Source organism: Micrasema longulum, unplaced genomic scaffold (assembly GCF_059751315.1).
Source record: "Micrasema longulum isolate JH-2025_06_02 unplaced genomic scaffold, ASM5975131v1 h1tg000248l, whole genome shotgun sequence".
Lineage (NCBI taxonomy): Eukaryota > Metazoa > Arthropoda > Insecta > Trichoptera > Brachycentridae > Micrasema > Micrasema longulum.
In genome coordinates, this window is record NW_028277453.1 from 1136350 (window position 1) to 1158973 (window position 22624).

The 22624-nt window shown below is 31.0% G+C and overlaps 1 protein-coding gene across 1 annotated transcript in view; it reads left to right on the top strand.

Annotated features, from left to right (window-relative positions):
- LOC148283328 (acyl-CoA synthetase short-chain family member 3, mitochondrial) overlaps window positions 1–22624 on the top strand; it is a 57855-nt gene that overhangs the window by 19177 nt on the left and 16054 nt on the right. Inside the window, exons 2-3 of the mRNA XM_088223698.1 lie at window positions 6032–6197; window positions 20210–20354. Coding sequence (XP_088079824.1) covers window positions 6032–6197; window positions 20210–20354 — 311 coding nt within the window. The remainder of the gene's footprint in view (window positions 1–6031; window positions 6198–20209; window positions 20355–22624) is intronic.

Sequence of the window (22624 nt, forward strand, 5' to 3'; positions counted from 1 at the left end):
GAGTAAACAAAAAACTTTTTCTTTTATTTCATTATTATTGTAATATTTTATTTATTTTTTACGTGTGGAATGATGGGGAGTGGCTATTTTAATGTACGCTTTTTTTCTTCTTTTTTGACATTGTATTTAGTAATGTATTGGTCTATAATTTTAGTTTATTTGCATATATTTTTTTTGTTGTAATGGCTGTTGTTTACTTTTAATAAATAAAATAAATAAAAATAAACATAATGCACACACATATACATTTTCATACATAAAAATTCATATGAAACGACCTCTCTCTCTAAACACGAGTTTTCACTTTATTAGAGAGGTAAAAACGTTATAATTAACTATGTATGTACGAAACAGATATAACTTTATACTTTGTTACAAAAATAATTTAATAAACAAAAAAAAATATTTGTTAAATTTGGTCATGCTATGTCTTTCTCGGTCCTCTTCGTTTTCTGCAATTATCAACATTTGCATCGTAAATCCTTTAAGCCGTTCTTTTACCGTCCATTCCAAACCAACGCAGCACTCTTTAATTAATTTTGTCGATAATGCTTCTCAGCCTTGCATAACGCACGAATCCCGACAATATCGCATTTCGACAGCATTCAGCCTACTTTCATTCTTATTATTCCAATTCCATACCTTACCTCACATATACATGAGTGGGCGCCAGGACAGTACAGTAAAATGTGATTTCCAGCCATGAGTTTAAAGGAGCCCAGTTATTCAACTACTTTATTTTATTAACTATTTTATAATTATGTAAGTCATGGACAGCACACTTTGCTTGGAAAACTTGAAAAACTTTTCACAGTTAATTACTAAGAAAGATTGCGAAAATATAAAAAAATGTACGTGCCTGGCCTTGTACTTGGCCTTGCCCGCTGTTATTTACTTATTAATTTTGAAAATTCTAAAACCAATTATCATTCAACTTGTGAATCCATAAGAAGTCAACTTTGCAAGATAATGAAAAACTGTTTTAAGCTCATATTACATGGGTCAGAAAATGGTGTAAGATCTTGCGCAAGATCTTGTGCAGTTTCTTGTACAATAACTCATGTGTCAAATTTTGTGCCATTTTTGTTTGCAACAGCAAACAATATTTTCCGCAAACATGCGGTGCAGTTTCTGGGTTTAAAAATTACGCTTAAGCATGCGCAGAACGTAGATGTCTTTGCCGCCATGACAGATAACAGGCAGTTTCACAGTTGGCGAAACAAGTTGACAACTAACAATATGTTTTTTTGCGATCAACAATCAACAGGTTTCTAAAATAACATGGATCGTGAACCTTGTCAAAAATGAGTATTTCCAGAAATGAAAGCGAAGCGTGAAAGCGGGAAGAAACAAATAAGACCGAGGATAAATAAAGTAACACAAGACACAAGCAACAACAAATACGCTTTGACAATAGTTGACAAGAGTATGTGTGTGCACCTTTTTTATGCGCGCGCAGGTCTTTGTTCAACTATTTGTTAAAAATTGGACGTGTTCTATTTTTTCTGTATTTGACTATAGGTTTCACCTCATTTGTGTATTACGCGACACAGTATTCTTTGAGTCAAATCTTTTGCCAAAATTTTCTAACCCATACAATACGGGCTTTTTTATTTTTTTAGAATAAGTTGAAATTGTTTTGTGATCTATATTCTTCATCCGCCCGGACACGGAGAAACTTTTTCAATGGAGGTCATCAATGGAAGTACTCCCCACACATATCCGAAAACCATTTTAAAGCCCGTGGGTCGTCCTATCGGTTTCCTTCATCCAAAAAAAAAAACGTTTTCTTTGTCAAAAATCGAGTAACTTATTTTCAATTGCAATTTCAAAAACCGTGAATTTATGTTGGATATTATTATTTTTTTCACGACCAAATTTTAATTCAGGTCCTATTGTCGTCCACAATGGAGACACATGTTCAAAATTGATTCAATTCAAAATTAATATCTGCTCACAGTTACGAATATCAACTATTCAATATGGATTAAGAATATGGGGCCTAAAATTTAAGTGTTATACCGGAAGGGTCTTGAATCAACAAGTACAAATTTTAAAAGCTATCGTTCCTGTAAAAATAAAGATTGAGGTTAAAGAAAATGATAAAGTATTATTTGATTATGTTAGCTAGAATGCAAACTAAACACTCGGATTGTTGCAAAAAATAACCTAGCTGAGCTTCTGAACTGTAATGATACACGAATAGGACGATCAAGCAGGCTAAGTTATTTAATGGTGGTATTTAGCTCCTTTTGTTTTTTTGTGTCTAACCTTTATGACTATTTTTTTTTATTATTTGTAATATTTAACCCTTGACCCAGATATAAAAATTAAATGCAGAATTGAGACAGCAAGAGCTGCTTTTCATAAAATGAAATCCCTCTTCTGCAATGCTAATCTCAACTTGAAAATAAGGCAAAGATTGGTAAAATGTTATGTGTAGTCTGTATTGTTGTATGGCTGAGACTTGGACTTTGAAAGTGAACACTATAAATAGGCTGGAGGCTTTAGAGATGTCGTTGCATTGCAGAATGCTTAAAATATCTTGGACAGACCTGATAACGAACTCAGAAGTCTTAAGTCCAGCTAGAACGAACAGAGAACTCTTAACTACCATAAAAGTTTGAAAAATTTCATATCTGTGGCAAATATTGCGTGGAGAAAAGTACCACTTGCTTCATTTAATTTTGAAAGGCAAGATTGAGGGTCACAGAGGGGCTGGAAGAAGACAAATGTGCTGGCTGCAAAATATACGAGACTGGACTGGCTTCAGGACTGTGGAGCAGATTTTCCGGCAGCACAGGACAGAGATACTTTTGCCAGAGTGATCGCCAACGTTGAGGATACCTGACAGGGCTCTAAGAGAAGAAGAATGTAATATTTCTAAATATTAAGAATGTGTTCTTTTATTTTTTCTGATTTGGTTTTTATTTTTAGTATTGTTATCTATGGCGAAAAAAAGTTAAAGTCAACTTCAAGATGAAACGATAAAACCTTCGAATCGATAAAACTTTGCATATAACAAAAGCAAGGTACAAATAATTTGCAACTAAAAAAAAAAATCGCTTGAGAGAATTTATCTTCAACTATACCGTTATGATAAAGGTATGACATTCTTATCCTCCCATCATAATCGAGGCCCTGGTCTTTAAAGAGTTTGGCTACTGAGTGGCGAGCGATTGTTCTACAAAGCTCGGATTTTTAAAGTATCGGGATATTACAACATACCCCATCAGAACAGCTGTTCTAATACATGAAGGTGCTGGATATGAGACAACTGTACCTAAAAGAAGCACTTACATACTTCTGGTCAAACAATAAGGAGAGGTCTCAGCACAATATCCGTACGAGGTTTTCGCAGAGCATGAATTATGTCATACCCAAAACACGTACGACTTTTGTTCAGAGACATCTCTCATTTATCGCACCGAGAGTGTTCAATATTTTGGAAAAACGTAATAAACTCTCAAGGACAAAAAATATTTTTAAGAAAGAAGTTAAGGACTGGATTTTCCTTAGTGGGAGGGATTTGAGTAGGAGTCTCCTTGATGATTTTCCAAATGCTGAGTTTACTGTTTACCATATTGACGTGCCATATATTGTTTTTTTAAATATTTTTTATAATTATTTTTTATGTTTTTAATCCTATATTTGTGGTGATATACTCATGTGTCTGTGTCATATAATTGCTCCTCCCATCTCAACACAGGACATTTAGTTCCATGAAGTTGGGACTTGTTGTCTTAAATAATGTATAATAAACTTATGTATGTAAAAAATAAATATATTAAGTAGGGGGCAAGCGCTCTAGCATCCACAGTTTAACCGGTGGCCCCCCGAGGATGCGTCTTTTTTTGTGATATAAAGCAACATATTCAAATGGAATGTATATAGGTATTTCATCATCCAAAAGTTTTAAAATGGTTCATTCTAGCAAGGTGTTTATTCCGACTGTTACTTGCTAGTATAATATTATTATTGATTTTTTATTTATTTGAAAATTTATTTATAAACCCTTACGGATTATTACATTCATTTTACATAAAATAATATATACATTTTTCATTTATACTCTGTTGTTCAAAATAATATTTTTTACATCTTTTGAAAAGTTTGTCTGAGTCTTTTGTTTAGTTTTGTCTGGTAGTTTATTGTATAATTTCAGTCCCTGGTTCATTAGTCTTGATTGTCTTTGTCTTGTTTTAGAAAGTTGTATATGGTATTTGTCTGATATTCTCGTATTATGTCCATGTTGACTACAATTTTTTACAAGTTTTAGTTCTTCGTCTACAATTACATTAGTGGCTAATTTATGGATAAATTTTAATGATTCTTTTTTGAAAGAGTTCAGTTTTATTTAATTGCTTAGTTTGTTTAAAAAGTTCTCTAGTTGCAGTTAAAATATATCCAGTTAAAATATTTACGAAGATTCTTATTAATTTATGTTATTCATAAATTAATAAGAATCTTTGCTGTTTTATGGATTATCAACTTTCCTTACATGGCCGGGTTGAGCCTTAAGCGCTCATAAAACCAGTTTATTTATAAAATTTATAACTGCCAGACTTTTGGTATAAAAAGTTAGTTTATTCATAAAAATTCTGCCTCTCGTAATAAAAAAAAAACTATGCCTCTGTGACTAAGATATTTTTCAAGGTTCATATTTTTATTTCCCATTTTATATGTTTTCCTAGAAATCGTAAATAAATATTATTGTCATCTTGAACATGTTACTAATAAAAAATTTAATTTAAAATTTACGATTTTCCAGATACTTAAGGATCAAACACTTTTGTACATAATTGGTTTGAAATTCTCAGAAATTACTTAAAAAATATGCCTATTTATGTTATACTCTCATCCGAGAAAGAAGCAAAGATATTTTATTAACTTTCAAAGTTAATATTAAAACGTGTATGTGGGTACCTATGAAGACATGTCTCAACCAAGACAAATAAAAAATGATTCTAATTTTTTTAAATAGAAATATTTGCGTTCTTATGATTTACCCAAATATTTCATGTTGAGGGCCATTTTCAATTAGTTGTAAACAACTCACTATTATTAGAAAATGGTAATCATGTTGGGGTTGAGTGGGATTCGAATCGCGGACCCTTGATTCGTGAGTTCGAGACACTAGCCACTGCACCGCAACCCGGCCTAGGCAATTGAATCAGCGTTTACTTCGTAACACCTTTTGGAATATCATTATTAAATAAAAGTTTTTTTTATTAGTGTTACAAACGCTTTTTTTAATTAAAGAACACAACTATGGTTTCGATGTGAGATACTAAACTAATGCTAACCGGTGATTGTTTCCATACAAATGCTCTCCCGAAACTAAAGTTGTTTTCTTTTAATAGAATAAATGTTTGTCACACTTATGACAAAGTTTTTATTTTATAATCATTTTACATTTGAACAAAATCAAAATATTAACTAGGTTTTCAAGTATTTTTTTTCACCTTCTGATTTCAAAGATACTATCCTGTCATCAGGACACACTTATCTACTGAGAAGTAGTCAAATTAAATTATTTAAAAAAAGTAAAAAAATACATTTAACTATTTCAATGTATCCGAAATGCGTATTTTTTCCTTAATATAATAATTTTAAGTGTACATACCTCAGAGTAATAACGCGCTACAGAGATGCCATTTCGCTCTATTGCATATAACAAAAGCGTTGAAAATTTCTGGTTAAGCAACAGACGTGTAATGGACGGTTTCGTCGCTGTACTTACGATTCTCGACCTGAGTACCTACGGCCCATTGTTTTGCTGTAAACTATAGCTAACTTCATGATTAATAATCCTAGAATGAATTTTGTCCGTATGGGAGGCTCCATAGTGGTAGCGCGTTATTACTCTGAGGTACATACATATGGCTCCATCTTGAGCATTTCACACACGGATCTGTAATATTGAACCTCACAGACGCAGACTACTATACGAGTAGTTCTCAACAATTATTAAATATGCTTATTGTAATAACAGTGTTTCGTAAAATGATGGATACATTTTTGTTTTCAGATTTCATTTTGAAACAGAACCCATATGCATCTCCTAAATATGAGGCTGCTTACAAAAGGTCGATTGAGGACCCTGAAGGCTTTTGGGCGGAAGTAGGACAGTCTGTCACGTGGTCTAAACCCTGGGACAAAGTATTAGACAATACAAATGAGCCTTTCACTAAATGGTGAGTTTTTAGGTCTCAGATTAAAACTAATATTACTTATTTCTTTATTATTTGTATGAAACATTGTATACATTATTAAATAAAAGTCCTTATAAGGATAACCTGTTCTGAGAACTGTAGTGTAAATTTGTATTTAATTGAATGTATTAAAATGAAATAACTTTGCTTCGTTTTATGTACCACATAATTTAATAACCAACTAGTTTCTTCTCCTTCAGCTACACCCACTCTACCCTCACTGTGTAAATTTTATAAATATTATGTTAGTATGTAATTTACCCCGAAAAAAGCATGGTGTTTTTGCCGAAACTAATTGGTTAATAAATTATTTAAAAATATATTTGGTAAATAAAAACAATAAAAAATTTATTTCAAAATATTGAATAATAAAGTTCCATAAAGTTAGTACTTCAAACATTAAAAATTGTTTTTCATTGTTAACACGCCACTTAAAAATAAATTGCAGATTTAGTGAATGTTACAAATTACATAAATACAACATACTTTATGATAAAAAATAAACGGGAATTTAACAAAAAAACGCAAAATTTTATTTTTTTATTAATATCTCCTTTAAAATTCTCTCCATTTGCGACAGTACATTTATGCCAGCGCAATCCAATTGTCTACGCACTTTTCATAGGCCTGCAAAAGTATGGCCTTTAGCTGTCGCAGCGAATTCTCTTTCATGGCATCAATCGTCTCAATGCGCGTTCCTTTTAATGGTAATTTTAGTATGAGGAATAGAAAAAAGTCAGACGAGGCCTGGTCTATAGAATACGGTGCTTGGGTCATAAGATTCATTGAATTTTTGTCCGAAAACTCCGAAACAATCACCGCAGTATGAGACGGCGTTTTTTCGTGGTGTAAAATCCACGAATTGTCCTTCCACATTTCTTTAGTGTTTTTGGGACGTGGGTGTGGCAGTCACGCGTTTCATCAGCAAAACATCTCAATGATAAGATGCTTAAAAACACAGCAAGCTCTCGGATTGGTGCACATCTATTTTTCAACACGATTTGCTTTGCCGATTCGATGTTTTCTTCGATACTTGACGTTGCTGAACGTCCAGTATGTTTATCATCATCTAAGCATTTACGAACGTCTTTAAACCTCTTATACCATTCGTATGCCCGTGTTTTTGACATACACGATACTCCAAAGGCTTTATTCAACATTTTCAATGATTCAACACGCGAAATTTTATTAGCGACACAAAATTTGAGGCACGCTCGTTGTGCCAACTTTTTATCTTATTTTTATTTTATCTTAATTTTTCGACTCACTCAAACAGACGCTGACAGAATTCTGAGGATCCGATCGCCGTAAAACTTTGACAGATTGTCAAAAACAGTGCTGCCAACGTGGCTACAAAAAAAATGCCGATTGGTGCAGAGGGGGCATTTCCAATTAGAAATTCCCGTTTATTTTTGATCATATGGTAGGTGGACCTGAAACTCGACAATGAGAGGGCGTATGTCTTTATCATGCTTAGATTTTTTTCAACTGAAAAATGATTTTCGTAGATTTTACCTATATTTTAAAGTTATAATATAGCTTTGATAAAGAAAACTCTTCTTTAAATGTTTTCACTTTGCTCTGGCGAAGTCTGTCATGACGTACGGTGTAATTGCTCGGGGTAGTTGTACCAAATCAGAGTTTGACTTAGTTGCAAAAGCCATTAATAAGAACTATTCTTAAAAAGAATCTCATCAATCTGCATTATTCATCTAAGCGGCTTCCTGTTTTTCGTCCAAGATCTCACTGAATGATAATCAACCTTATTTAACCTGCAGAGCAATAAATATTTCAAAACGAGGCATGTAAAATATTTAATATTTTTGTCCCAGAAAAATTGATTGGACTTCTTCAATAAGTTTATTTATTTATTTTATTGGGTAAAAAAACAGTATGTGCACAAATATTGCCAATTTCTTTGTATATTAGTGTAAGACACTCATGCACACCAAAAATAATTGTTTACACTTAATACAATAATTTAAATTATGTTCAATGTAATAAATGTAAAAGAAACGAAATAATAAAATATGTAAATAATAATAAAGTTAAACGTCTGCTTCTCTCAAAATTTCTATATTTTTTTACATACATTGTCACAAAAAATATCAGCCTCGGTAAATGTATTGTTATATTGGTCGCATATTCTAGGTATTGTAGATTGTTTAAAATAGTTTGTTGACGCGTTTTCTGTGTAAAACAGAAGATTTTGTCTTGTCGGTCTTGATGGCACACGGAATGGAAATCTTTTAAGTAGGTTAGGAGAATCAATTTTATTATTTATTAATTTGAATAAAAATAACTGGTCTAACATTATTATTTGATTTTTAAGCGAGTTTATTCGATGGTACTGCATACTTTGAGCATGGTTAGAGAAGTTAATATTTAACCGGTAGTCAACCTGCTTAAAAAAAATTGTTGGACCCTTTCTAGTCTATTAAGGTGACCAAATAGGAGTTCAATGTTCTAGCTGGGGACGAACAAATGTTTTGTAAATTTTTTCATATGTCTCTGCATGTTTAAATGGTTTCGATACTCGCATAATAAGTCAGATCATTTTATATGTTATTTTTCAGGACTAATTCAATATTAATATTAAACATTAGTTTATATTTAATAATAACACCTAAGTCGCGAATTCGACTATCTGTTATAGAGATCGGGGTATTATTGAAAGAGTAAGGAAAGCTGATCGTCGTTTGTTTGCGCGAAATACAAAATGATTGACATTTACTAATATTTAACTCTAGTAAATTTTGATCACAATAGTTTATAACACATCCAAGTTCCAAAATCACTCGCAAACGAGTGGAGGCAAAAAAAAAAAAAAAAAAAAACACATCCAAGTATAATTATAAAAACATTTATAAAGTTGAAATATTTTATGAAAAATATTAATTCAGACGACACTCTCTTTAATAGAGTTAACAGTTAAAAAATATTCACAACATGAAATTATTTATTTAAAATAATGAATTGTAAACCAGTTTTTATAAATCATATATTATTTTTTTTTTTAATAAAAAGAAATATTTGCGTTCTTATGATTTACCCAAATATTTAATTTTGAGGGCCATTTTCAACGAGTTGTAAATAACTCACTATTAGAAAATGGAATCGAGTTGGGGTAGAGTGGGATTCGAACCACGGACCTTCGGTCCGTGAGTCCGAGACACTAGCCACAGGACCACAACCCGATTTAATTTAATATTAATTCACACAAAACTCTTTGATTAATAAAACTAATCGTGAAAAGATTCACAATACGAAATTATTTAATTAAAGTAATAAAAAATTTAAATCAATATTTTATTGAAAATAACTATTTATATACACATCTTCATTATAAAACTTTCCACGTCTCTAGTACTCAAATGTTGCAACGCGAATGCCCTTCTGATAACAGCTACCCACCTCGCTCTGAACAAACATTGTTCTTGCAACATTCTAGTAAAAAAATATTTACCCACCTTGTAGGCAATGTAAAAATATATTAAAATGACAAAATTCTGAAAAGAAAAAGTCGAAAGACATTTCGAAAAGATTCTCTATTCAAGGAATTTTCTTCTTCTTAGAGGAGTCCTTAATATCAGACAGTAATATTTACTGAGGGCAGTAGTGATTACTCATACTAACAGAGATGTTCCCTGATTAGTTTCAGATCATCATGAGATTCGGAGTTCCAATAGGAATCTGATTTCTCGCCAAATGATTAGAAAATCTTTGGCACAGAGACAATACTTACACACGACTAAAAATTATAATGTCACGTCAGAATTTTGTAAACGTTGTAAGAACCCCAAGCTAAAGAAGTTACTGACTGCTTTCCTTTGTGAAATTGGTCGCGGGGAGTCTGAGAGGTTGATGTAGCTGATGGGCCTCCACGTACTCTAGTTTGAATGAGGATGTTCAGTGTTTTTTTTATTTATTATTATTTGTATATAGACTATCAAACTAAGCCAACATTAAAAAAAAAAAAATATTTACCGTATTATCAGCGCTATGATTTTTTAAGATTTGTACTTTTGTAATCAATCCTCGTGTGACGTCCCAAGTTCTCTTTTGCTTCTTTTCGATAAGTTCTGCCGATTGGTCCATTGAAGGCACGTAAACCGAAAACCTTCCACGACTCTCATATCATTAGTTGGTTAATATGAAATAGTGACGTCGTTCAAAGTAGTTCGCTTTTATTAAAATATTGTTTTGTACACTTTCTAGAAACTTTACCACATAATTCAATGTTCTAATATTTACCGCACGGAAGAAAACATTTTTTGTATCCAATTTCCCGTAGGGCTGAAGCTCCTGATTGTTAATATAATATATTATATATTGTGATTTTGGCTACTAAAACAATATATTTTTGACTGTCTTAGAACAGAGTTACTTACCCAAGTAAGAGATTCGAGGCAATTTGATATTACTCTAATAATTTTATGTATATATATATAATATAAGATGTACATAAAAATATTAGAGTAACATACAATGAGATAGCGGGATAATCTACTCACTAATGTCAGAGCCCCTTCTTCATTTATATTTAAATCAATATTGAAAGGTCACGATATGAATATAGTTTTTCCTTTCTCCTCCTTCTTTCCTTCCTATCTCCCTCCTCTTTTCATAATAAAGTGTAAATGTTTAGTTAGTTTTTGTATCTATAAAAAAAAGGTATAAACATATGTTCTGTTTTATAAAAAAAGTAAAAGATTCTATGTTAATATACCATTTACTACTTATTTTTTCAAACTAAACGGTTTGGGTAGGTAGGAAGAAATTCTCTTAAGGTAATATGCCGGCCCTTACATGTATATAAAATGTATATTTATAATATATAAAGTGTTAAATAGTCAAATAAAATAATAGTAACATTACATTTAACACAAAATTTTATCAAGACAATATTTTCATGATTTAAAATATATTAAGGATTTCTATTTTGTTTGAAAATGTTATTCAGCTTGAAAACGGAGTTAAAAAACCTTTTTAAGGTATGATATTTTAAGATAATAAAAGTCCACTGAATAGAATAAAGATGAAATTAAAATGATTTTTTACCTTTCGTTTGCTGAAGCTCAATCACAAATAACTATCGACGTGCTTAAAAACATTTGAGCGATCACAATGAACAATAATGAACATGCTTAAGTTATCGCAGTCATAAGTCAACGTGTGTGTAATCTCTATGTCGACGCTCGTGTCGGTTTGTTTTTTGTTTTCCTCGTAAATAAATACAGCTCACTGGTAAAAAACTGGCGTTTACTACTAAAAATAATACAATATATTGCATTTGCAAACTAGTAAGGAGTATCTAATACAAAAAAGTGAAAATTTAATTACAATTACTATGGCGACTGCTTTTCTTAAAATTTGGCTTGCCAACCGCCGCCACTGGCTAAATGCAATAAATAGAATGATAAATAATAAATATATAAACAAAAACAGTAGTCTTGGAATTTTTCTATTTTTACACCGGTGAAACTCAAATATGTGATTGCGCAGCAGGATTATACGTCGCAAAACGTAAATATTTTGACATTTAATATTAGGTGTTCACGGATGTTGCATTGTGGTCGCAAATACGATAAACAACCACGGTGAGCAATTGTTATTACGTCGTTTATTAGCACGTCGATAGTTATTTGTGATTGAGCCACTGGTATTGTCACGTTTTTATCCGAAATATTTTAGTTTAGGGGGCGTTTTCAACAAGTCGTAAATAACTTACTATTGTAAAATGGGAATCATGTTAGGGTAGGGCGGGGAGCGAAACTTGGACCCTCGATCTGTGAGTCTACGACACTAGACATGGAACTACAATCTGGTTCGAAATAGTAAAATAATAAATACAAAACACCATAAAAGTATATTTTCATTAGAACCGAGATAGTGCTTGTTTCATAGCCGCTATTTATTTATTTTATTTTATTTATTTTATTTTATTTGGGAAACCAACAGTTCTACATACATATTTTTAGTAAACAAACAGATATAGATAAAAATGTTATTTTCTTTCTTATTAAAGAGTTTTCAGCAAAATTAAAATGAATATAAGATAAATTATAAAAAATCATGAAAATCCTGAAGGATTTTCAAGGAAAAACAACTTAATGAAATTTGAATTTCTACCTTAGAATAATCACCATTGAAATAAGGATTTAACAATTTTAGAATCTTCGTGGGTGGATCTAAATTATAAATGGAAAAATCTTTGTAAATTCAAATAAGACGTAATGCACGTGTGCCTATATTTCTATAATTAGAAAATATGTTAAGAGGAAAGGCGGTTTTACTTTATAAATAATTATTTTTTTTAACGCACTATAGATATTTACTATTGGCGTGTTCCCATTTTTTCGCTATTTTGTTATTGATGATTTTGATAAAATTATAAATAAACTGATCAATGAAACTTCTTGGTTTGGTTTTACTTTTTATTATTTTGACCAACGCTTTCGCCTAAGTAGGCATCTTCAAGACTGGTGAATTGTTTACAACATTTACAGTTTTTTTACTATTCTTAACATATTTTGGAGATAAGATCAAATAAGTATTTTAACAGGGGATAGAAACATAAATATTTACAACTAGTTTGCTAAACAGTTCATATTTGGGAGTTTTTGGACCGAAATTGGGATTAAGTTTTTATTATTTAAAAGGTGGAAAAATAACACATGGCGAAATACAACAGAGTGGGAAATACACATTTTAATAGATACAGTTAGCACAATACAAGGAATATCAACAAAAAACATCAATATTATTTTATTAATTGTTTTTTTTTAGAGGCCAGAACCATCTGAAAACCTTAAAAAGTGCTTAGTTTTTATCTGCCGTTTTCGAACGTACGGTATACAAATATTAACATATTACAACAGAGATAAAGATTATTTAAGATAAGGTTATTACCTTATATTTAGAAGTCTAGGCATCTACAGGGCTTATGACCTGTCGTTGGCATTTTCAGGCGTTGCCTAGTATGTAGGTGAAATAATTCAGTTATATGAATCTCACCCGCATGCATAAAAGTTTCAGTTGTTTAACTTAACAAACATCAACAGATAAAATAATTAGAGAAATATACATGTTCAAATATGAGTGGAATGATGACTGTTGCACAGTGTGTAAAGTGGCCACTTAAACCAGCCAATGATAGGTCATAAGTCATGTAGATGCCTAGACTTCTATATTACCTTCTCTAAAATGTTATTCATCTCTGTTGTAATATTAATAGCTCCCCGGGGAGTTGATTCCAGTCCTTGTTTTAAAAAATTTGGACTAACTTAAAATATTGTTGGTATCTAAATAATAAATAATTTTGAAAAACGGAAAATACGCCAACATTAAAAGTTTTTTTCTAACATTCTTTCTAAAAAAACTTCCAAATCGGTTCTGTTTTGGGATGTGGAAAACGGAACAGCGAAAAGACGATTTTAGTTAGGCATAATAAGTTCGACGCGCAGTTGTCTTTTTCGCACAGTATCGGGGAGGCACAGAGGGGAGTGACAGAAAAACAAAGTTCGAATACCTATTCATTAAACCGCTCTTCCGCCGCATATCCTCCAGAGAGGAAAGAAAATTTTGCGTTCTACTTATGTTTTCCTTATTACTTATGACATGTCGAGTTGTACTTTATTGCATAACTTAGAATTAAGACAAAGAGTAGAATATATTTTAATTTCGCGACGGAACAAATGGAGAGAACATTCCGGAAGAGTAAATGAAAAATTCTGACTTGCTTAAATTATACTAATTTACACCCCACCAGAGCCCGCCCCCAGCATAAATTATTATTCAGCCACTCTGAGCTATTTTCGTTTAATTAAAAGTAACAATATAACAGATAGAAAACATCGTTTCGAAGTCTTCGAAAATAGCGACCACAATTTTTTTTTTTTTTTGTCAATTTGTTCTTATTTTATTATTTACACAGTTATTAAAAAATTACCCACCACATATAAAGAAATAACAAATAACTAGACTAATAAGTACGAAAATCACACAGAAACAATATAAGTATTGATGTAGACATTTTTAACGGCACGTTGCATTTATACAGAAATTTTCTCCATGGAGTTGATTATTTGGGATAGTTGCTGAATGCACATCTTGAGTGGTTTATGCTATGTATGTGCCGCATGTGCCGCATGTAATGTATATGTTTGTGTATGTTTGATATGTGCGTTCATGAATGTGTGCATGGATGTCTCGGAGTGTGCATTGGGTATTTTTATTTATTATCAATGATAACCTCCATGGAAAACGCAAATGTCAACAATTATTCTTTTCTCACTTGGGTATCTTATTTATAATTTTTTTGTCATATTTAATGTTTACATCTTTTGCATAATTTATGAAAACTTAATTGGTCTTTTTATGTTATAAAATCGTTATTTTTAATAGTTATTATGTATGACTGTGTGTTTTCTGAATGAAATAAAATAAGTATTTTATATGTTTATCGTGTTTATCTTGTATACAATTATTTTATTACTCTTGTTTGTTTTAGCTATATAGTTATACGCTAGTTTGTTCAGTTTCTTGTAAATGTATATATTTCTTCAATACTCTTAGTATTAAGAATCAAACCGAGCCAACAAAACGTATTTTTAATTGCGCTTTATGACAAATTAATTTATTTTCAAAAAGCTCCAGGTACTGATTAAAATTTATTAATTTTGGTAAAGCGCTGTAAAGCAGTACGTAATTATTAGTCGTGTGAACTGAGTAAAGGTATCCTTTACATTATAATTAAGCCTAGGAGAATGGAGTTAATTATCCCTTAATGCAAAGCCAATCCTTCCTAATGAAGACGAATTTGCTAATGAATTGCAAGGACATCAACGTTAATTGAAGTCATCATGTTTAGTGTGGGTTCTGGACAAATCATGCAAGAAATGGAAAAAATGGCAGCAAACGTCCATTACGAAAGACGAAGAAATTAAAAGAAAGTAAATGTGCTGAAGTTTGTGCAGAATGATTACACGCGGCGCCACCGTCTTGACGTTAATGGAAAAACACGTGATATTCGAGTGTCAGTAATTAACTTTGAAAGTTATTAAAAATTGCTTTATCCAATTATTATTTGAAGTCAGGCATTCGCGAATTATTCAGTGAAAACAACTACGCATTATTTTACGCTTCGGTCGGCTTTCAATTCTTTTCTGTCAAATCGGAAGTTGTTTGCGCATATGAATTATGCATTCGGTTACATTAATATGCTAACCGAAGTTACTGTAGCCAACGTGTGACCAAAATGTCTGTTTTGTGTGGAAAATAGTTCACAACTTTACAAACTTAGTTAACTTTTTCATTCATGTACAGTGCAGACACAATACAGGTTGATACAAATGCTTTTGACTCTATATTGCATACTAATGCATAATTATAATCATCTATACAAAATTTTCATTAGTCAATAATATAGCAATAAATAAAATTGCCAATTAAAAATAACCATAAATTTATTTATTCAATAAACGAAAATGTTATGTTAAAAATTTTTCAAGGAAATGATTGTACAATGTTTTTTCACTGACTTTTCTTGATGGAATTAAATTTCAATGACTTGTTTTATCAGAGATTCCTTGATTAACCATAGCATGTCTACATTTCTTGTGTGGGTTAGTACTTTTTAATTGATGTGCTACAGATATCGATACATTTAACACGAGTCATTCACGATTTTAAAGCATTTTGTTTATTTTCAATGAGGAAGTTCAGTGGTTTTTAAAAAAAAAAATATTTGTTAAAAGACTGTTAAACTAAGTCAAAATTATTTTTTTTAAATTTTTATATATCGTATTATCGGCGCTACGATTTTTCAAATTTTCGTATTTCTGAAATAACTCCGCGTGTAACGTCAGAGGTTCATTTCCGCTTATTCTCATTCAGTTCTTCCCATTGGTCCAGAAGCGACAAGCAGACCGGAAATCTTCCATAGCTCTCAGGTGATAGGTTGATTCATATGAACCAGTGACGTCATTTAAAGTAGTGCGTTTTTATCAAAATATTTATTATTATTTTTTCTGTACATTTTCAAGAAACTTTGCAGTAGAATTTAATGCTCTAATTTTTACCCCGCGTAAGAAAACATTTTTTGTATCCAATTTCCCGTAGGGCTGAAGTTCCTCATTATTATATGATATTTCTATAAGGTTTGATTTTATGTAGGTATGTTTTAGTATTTTATAACATCGTACCCCGTAATATTCGGTATTTATTTTTATAATTTTATAAATATTACGCAATTAGTAAATATTTTTCTATAGATTTTTGAGAAAGATAGGCTGGAGGTTGGACTTATCCAGAGACCAATATACACACATATAATGAGTTAGAAACTACTTTAAATATATCTTCTTTTCGAGATCGTCGAAATAAATCCAACCTTCTAGTCGTATTTAAAATTCTCAACTCACTCTTTGATGCGCCTGAATTACTGAGCTCAATAAAATTAAATATCCCAACTAGAAACCTCCGACAAAACTTACTCTTTCATACCGATAACCATAGAACTAACTATGGTTTTCCTTCCCCTATGCCCAGAATTCTTAGGTCTGCCAACAAACATACCAGTCTTGATTTCTTTGATAACAAGTTGTCTTCTTTCAAACCATCACTGAATCAAATTGAATTATAAACACCTCTCTCCCACTTCCACTCCCACAAAGTCTTCTATATACCATTGAGTTTTTCTACTTTTTTTATAATAATTTTCTATGTATAAATGTGTCCTTAAAAATGCCTATTGGGCGTATATATAAATAAATAAAAATATAAATAGACAATATTCTTCAGATCTTGTGTGGAGGTCGTTATTTTTTGTCCTGGCTTTAAATATATATTTTAAGTTGTATTTTCTTTTAAAAATATCTTATTTCACTGTTATAGTCCGCGAATAAAGAAGTATGATAAAGTCACGTGTTTTGTTTATAAAGATAATTAAAATAAGGATAATACATTTTAGTATAGCAACGATGTTTATGTTTTATATATGTCGCACGTAAATCTTAATTAACGTATGTATATTAATATGTTACGTAAACCAAAATACGCTATTTTAAACCTATCCCGAGTATTATTCTTATGAATAAAAATAAAACATTTACGCATGAAGTTTTGACTTTATTTCATAAATTTCTAAGTAACTTCAAGATGAATATATTCATTTTACGAACGTACGAGTACACGTTATACTTAATAATGTTTTAGATGAATAATTTCCCAGAAACAGTTCAGAAACTTGCATGTTATTAAAGTTAGTTTTATTGTTAAGTGTTGCTGTACGTAGAACGTGGAAGAACCGTAAGAAAATGTAAGAAAGCGTAAAACGTAAAACGTAATAAGGCTTGATGAAATTATTACACCTTTTATTTGTGAAACTTTTGCTTTGGTTGCAAATAATGCAAGGCGATAAAAGATGAAACATAAGAAATATTTTTAATAAAATTGAAAATACTTTTTAACCAATATTTTGAGTTTGTCCAAACATCTATAGATAAAATACTGGATTTCACCGTCAAGAGATGCTTTAAGATTAACAAATTACAACTGGGATGGAGATATACTTCCATATTCCGCGTTTACATTCCTTGGCCAACAAATTCACTTGTGAAATAGACATTTTTAATACGACAATTATCAATTTTAAAACGTTCTTAAATGCACTATTTGAAACTAATTATTAATTTCGTAATAAAACTTTCTTTTTCATACAATTCTTTCTCTGTTTTTGATGTGTATTATTATTATCTTATCTCTTTCTGATATTAATTTATCAAATATTTTTGTGTACCGTATATTATATTATTTTCACATATATACAAATTTTCATTATTTGTTTTTAACAATAATTTGTTGATCCCATTTTTTTTATACTTATAAGAATATGAAAATGTATTTATTTTTTTGTTTGAATTCTTTACAAGTTATTTACAATTTGCTTTTTAATTCAATTACTTTCCTTATATCCATTTATTATTTTTTTCTTTTTTACTATGTAAAGTTTCACTTTTTATTTTGCATGGCAGTATGCTTCTTATTGTTTCTAAATGTATACATAAAAGCGTTGTTTATCTTTTAAATTTTTACGAACTATGTTTGTACTTACCTGTATATTTTTTGTAAATGCCCCTTGGGCGTATTGTAAAATTAAATAAAAATAAATAAAAAATAAAATAATCCCTTCCCTAAAATGCTCTCCACCTCTGTTGTAATTTGTTAACTATGTTAACCACTTATATGCAAATGACACATTGATCAAACAAATAATCATAGCTTTAATAAAAAGTATTTTAAGAGTCCCAATCAGAACTAGCTCCCTCGGTATATTCGTAAATTTTAATGTAACATCAGTAATACAAATTTATGTAAAAGCTTTGTTTCTGTACGCACACAAACATAATTCTCTACCGAAGTTACTAGATACTCCACCCTGATGCTGCAAATACAATTAAAAATTAAAACAACCCTCGGTCAAAGAGGATTGGCCTGCTACTCGGTTAAAGTGTCCAATTTACTTCCATTGTCCATAAGGACAATTAGTTAGTAATTACAATATAAAATTGCTATTATGAAATGGATAGTGGAGGTGGATTGCGCACGGATCGATGAGTGGGTCAAGCCAAATAGGTAAGTGTCCTGATTATGAAATTTTGTCTACAAGTCTATATGAATTTGTTACGTTTTTTTGTGTTTAATTTATATTACTTATTTTGTTTACAATGATAATTAGGTTAATTAGATTAACTACGTTTTTATTTTCTTATTATGATAACTATGTTAAATAACTAACTTAAGGCATGTTTAACTTATTGTAAAATGTTTCCCTCGGCACGGAACACCACAGTGAGATATATATGTGATTAATATATATATTTAAATACCGAATGGTTTGTGAGCAACGTGCTCGTTTATCAAGGGATAATTTACAAATGAATATAATCCTACTTTATAATTTTAACAGTGTCTAAATTTGTTGCAACAAAGAGGGAAAACACCTTTGAGAAGGTTTTTTTTTTTACATTATAAATAATAATTAATAATAAAAATAATAGGACCTCACGTTACCCGTGCCAAGGACAATAAAAAAAATATTATTTTTCTTTTTTTTACATGTGATAATATACGAAGAAGACTTAATATACAGAGAGAAATAACAAAATGTTCAGACAGTTTTAAACACTACGTATTTATGTTTATATTTAATTTATGTTTACTTATATTATAAAACGCACAGTAAACGAACAAAAACATAACATAAACTATACGTTTGTGGAGCAGATGACTCAATATTGGTTTAGGTTAATGAGACGATCCATTTTACTTCTACCCAACTCGACTATATTTTTTTATGGCCTTTTATGGAAGTCTAGGCATTTATAGGGTTTTTGGCGGCCTCCGTGGTGTAGTGATCAAGATGCTTGACTCAGGAACGGATGGTTCCGGGTTCGATTCCCGGTGAGAACACAAAAATTAAAAATGTGATTTTTCTCAAGCCTGGGTGTTCTGTGATGTAATTCACCACTGTAATTGGGCCTCCTGGCCTGTTGTGATGCAAAAATAAATAAATAACATGTCATTGGCTGGTTTAAGTGGCCACATTACACTCTGTGTAACATTCACCATTCTGCCTTACATAATTTTTCTTTTACTTCACTAAAGTCAACAGATGGAAGAGTTGAGGAAATTGGAAAATTGGTTTTGGTGTTCTCACGGGAATCGAACTGGAACCTTCCACGCGTGAGTCAAGCATCTTAACCACTTCGCCACGGAGGTCGCCGTTGTTGAAATTATTAATTATTGTTTTTGGATGAATGTAGGCCACGTTTAAGCCACGCTTTTGTGAACGTTTTCCTTAAAATAGGTTTTGATGTTTGACAGCTGTCGGCGTCGATTCAATTAATTCAATTGGGTGTCTGTTTTCACCACAAATGTAAAATAACTTATGGATGCTCGTTATCCTTATGAAATATGTGTCAATATTTCAGGTACTCTGGTGGTGAGATAAACGCCTGCTACAATGCCGTGGATCGCCACGTATTGGCTGGACGAGGCAACAAAGTGGCGCTCATACATGACAGTCCATTGACTCAAATCATCCGAAGAGTGACCTACTCTGAGCTGCTGGAAAACGTGAGTATGCAGTAAAAAGGCCTCGGCAACACACAAATCCCCACGGTCACGGCGGGTTATTGATCTACCTACACCGTTTCGAACTTACCGAGATAGATAGCTGTCCATGTGATGGCGAAACTCTTCAAGATGTTCTTCACTTGTTAATGCATTGCACCCTTTTTAGCGTCGAAAGACATAGAAAGGGTTGATGAGAATCTAAGGCATATCTATTCTGCAATTAGTCACATTTTAGAGGTAGTATCTTACATGGGTAGAATGGTACAAGTAATAAGAATCCTTTGTACAATGTTCAGATATCACGTATTGAAAATATACAAAAGAAAATAGTCAAGATGTGTTTCCGGTCGAAACTTAATTTTAAATCCGACCAATAAATTATCTCTTCAAAAACGTCGCAAAATAGCTGATATAATTTATTTACTGAAAATTGCCTCTGGTTTAATTGGTTGTCTTGAATTGCAATCTAAACTCTCTATTAATGTTCCTCAAAAAGGTCTTAGGAATAACCTTCTTCTTCATACTCCTCTTGTCTCATTTAATGAGGAAGCTCAGTGTCTTTTTTTTCTTTTTTTTATTTGTCAATAGACTATTAAACTAAGCCAAAAAAACATTAATTTTTTTACATAAAGTAATATCAGCGCTATGATTTTTTAAAGTTGTGTATTTCTGAAATAACTCCGCGTGTGACGTCAGAGGTTGTTCACTGTTATTTCTTCCCATTGGTCCGTTTACGGTAAGCTAACCGTATATCATTCACAGCTGTCACATCATTGGTTGGTTCATATGAACCAGTGACGTCAATCAAAGTAGTGCGTTTTTATTTTTTTTTTCGTATATTTTCAAGAAACTTTGCCGTACAATTTAATGCTCTAATTTTTACCGCGCGTAAGAAAACATTTTCTGTATCTAATTTCCCGTAGGGCTGAAGTTCCTCATTATAGGCAAAATTCGTATTGATTGCGAATTTTTAAATAATTTACATGTAATAACAAAATCATTAAACATAGATCTATTTGCGAAAATTCAAAATTAGATTTAGATCATTGTTTATTTTATGTTTGAGAATATATTTAAACTTACTGTGGTGCTATTTGTAAAAACCTTTAATTGGCTTATTTGTTATTTGCTTTTTATAAAGGATAATTGTGGCCGTTGGTTATCCGAATAAAGAATAAAATAAAATAAATGCTAACAGGACACAAAATGCAGTGATTTTTCCAAGTGAAACAGAAGGCCTATTAATGCCTATCAATAGTCCGGCTTCTCTTGAATGAGTTTTCTGTGGATTATGTGGAGAAGTTATCTTAAAGATCTTCAGCCGAAATTCCTTCCCATATCCAATACTACTCAGATATAAGTAGCCAAATACCAAACTCAACTTGTGAAATGAAAACCTTGTATGTATGATCTACTTTTTTTATTTTTTTTATTTATTTTCTTTTATTTAGGAAACATACAGTACAGTTACTAAGTTTTATATTTTACACAGTTAGACTTAACTCTAATGGACCAGTGAAGTTTCAATATTACAAAGTAATTATATGTAAGATTATTAATTAAAGTACAAAAAAGAGAAGGAATAAAAACATAAATAGAAGTTATTTAAAAAAAGGAAGAAAATTTGTAAAAGTAAATAAAAGTTAAAAATTAAAATAAAGAATGAAAAACATGCTCAGATGTAAAAATATTTTTTTTTTTTTTCAAAAGGAAAAACATAAATATACACATACATATTGTAAGGGATTCAAAGAAACGATGAGACGAATCTTTAAAGAATCTTCAAATAAGAAAATAAATTTAAGTCAATTTAAAAACACCTTCAAAATTAATGCCACATAGTAAGAGCAGCAATATATTGATTTTATATACACATACAATATAAGTAATTAGAAGTAGTTTAAAAGTATAAAAACATGTCAATGCAGCAAAGAAAAAAGAAAGAATAACAGGTATAGCAAGTAATATTTAAATTTAGAAAAAGCAATATAAGGAGAAGATTTTAAACCAAAGGTAGTTGATAAAATTTCAATAAAGCGATTTTAGCAGTAATACAAATTTCAGTAGAAAAATTTGATTAAAATTAACTATATTAATGTATGTAATGTGAAATGATGTAAAGAGAAAAAGGGATCAACGGGAGTTTAATTCAAAAGCTTTCAATACACTATTTTTAAATAATTGTAATCCTGTATGATAGATATCTATATGGTTAAAAAAGCTGTTAAAAGTTGAACACGATCTATGTAAAAACGAATTCTGACAATAGT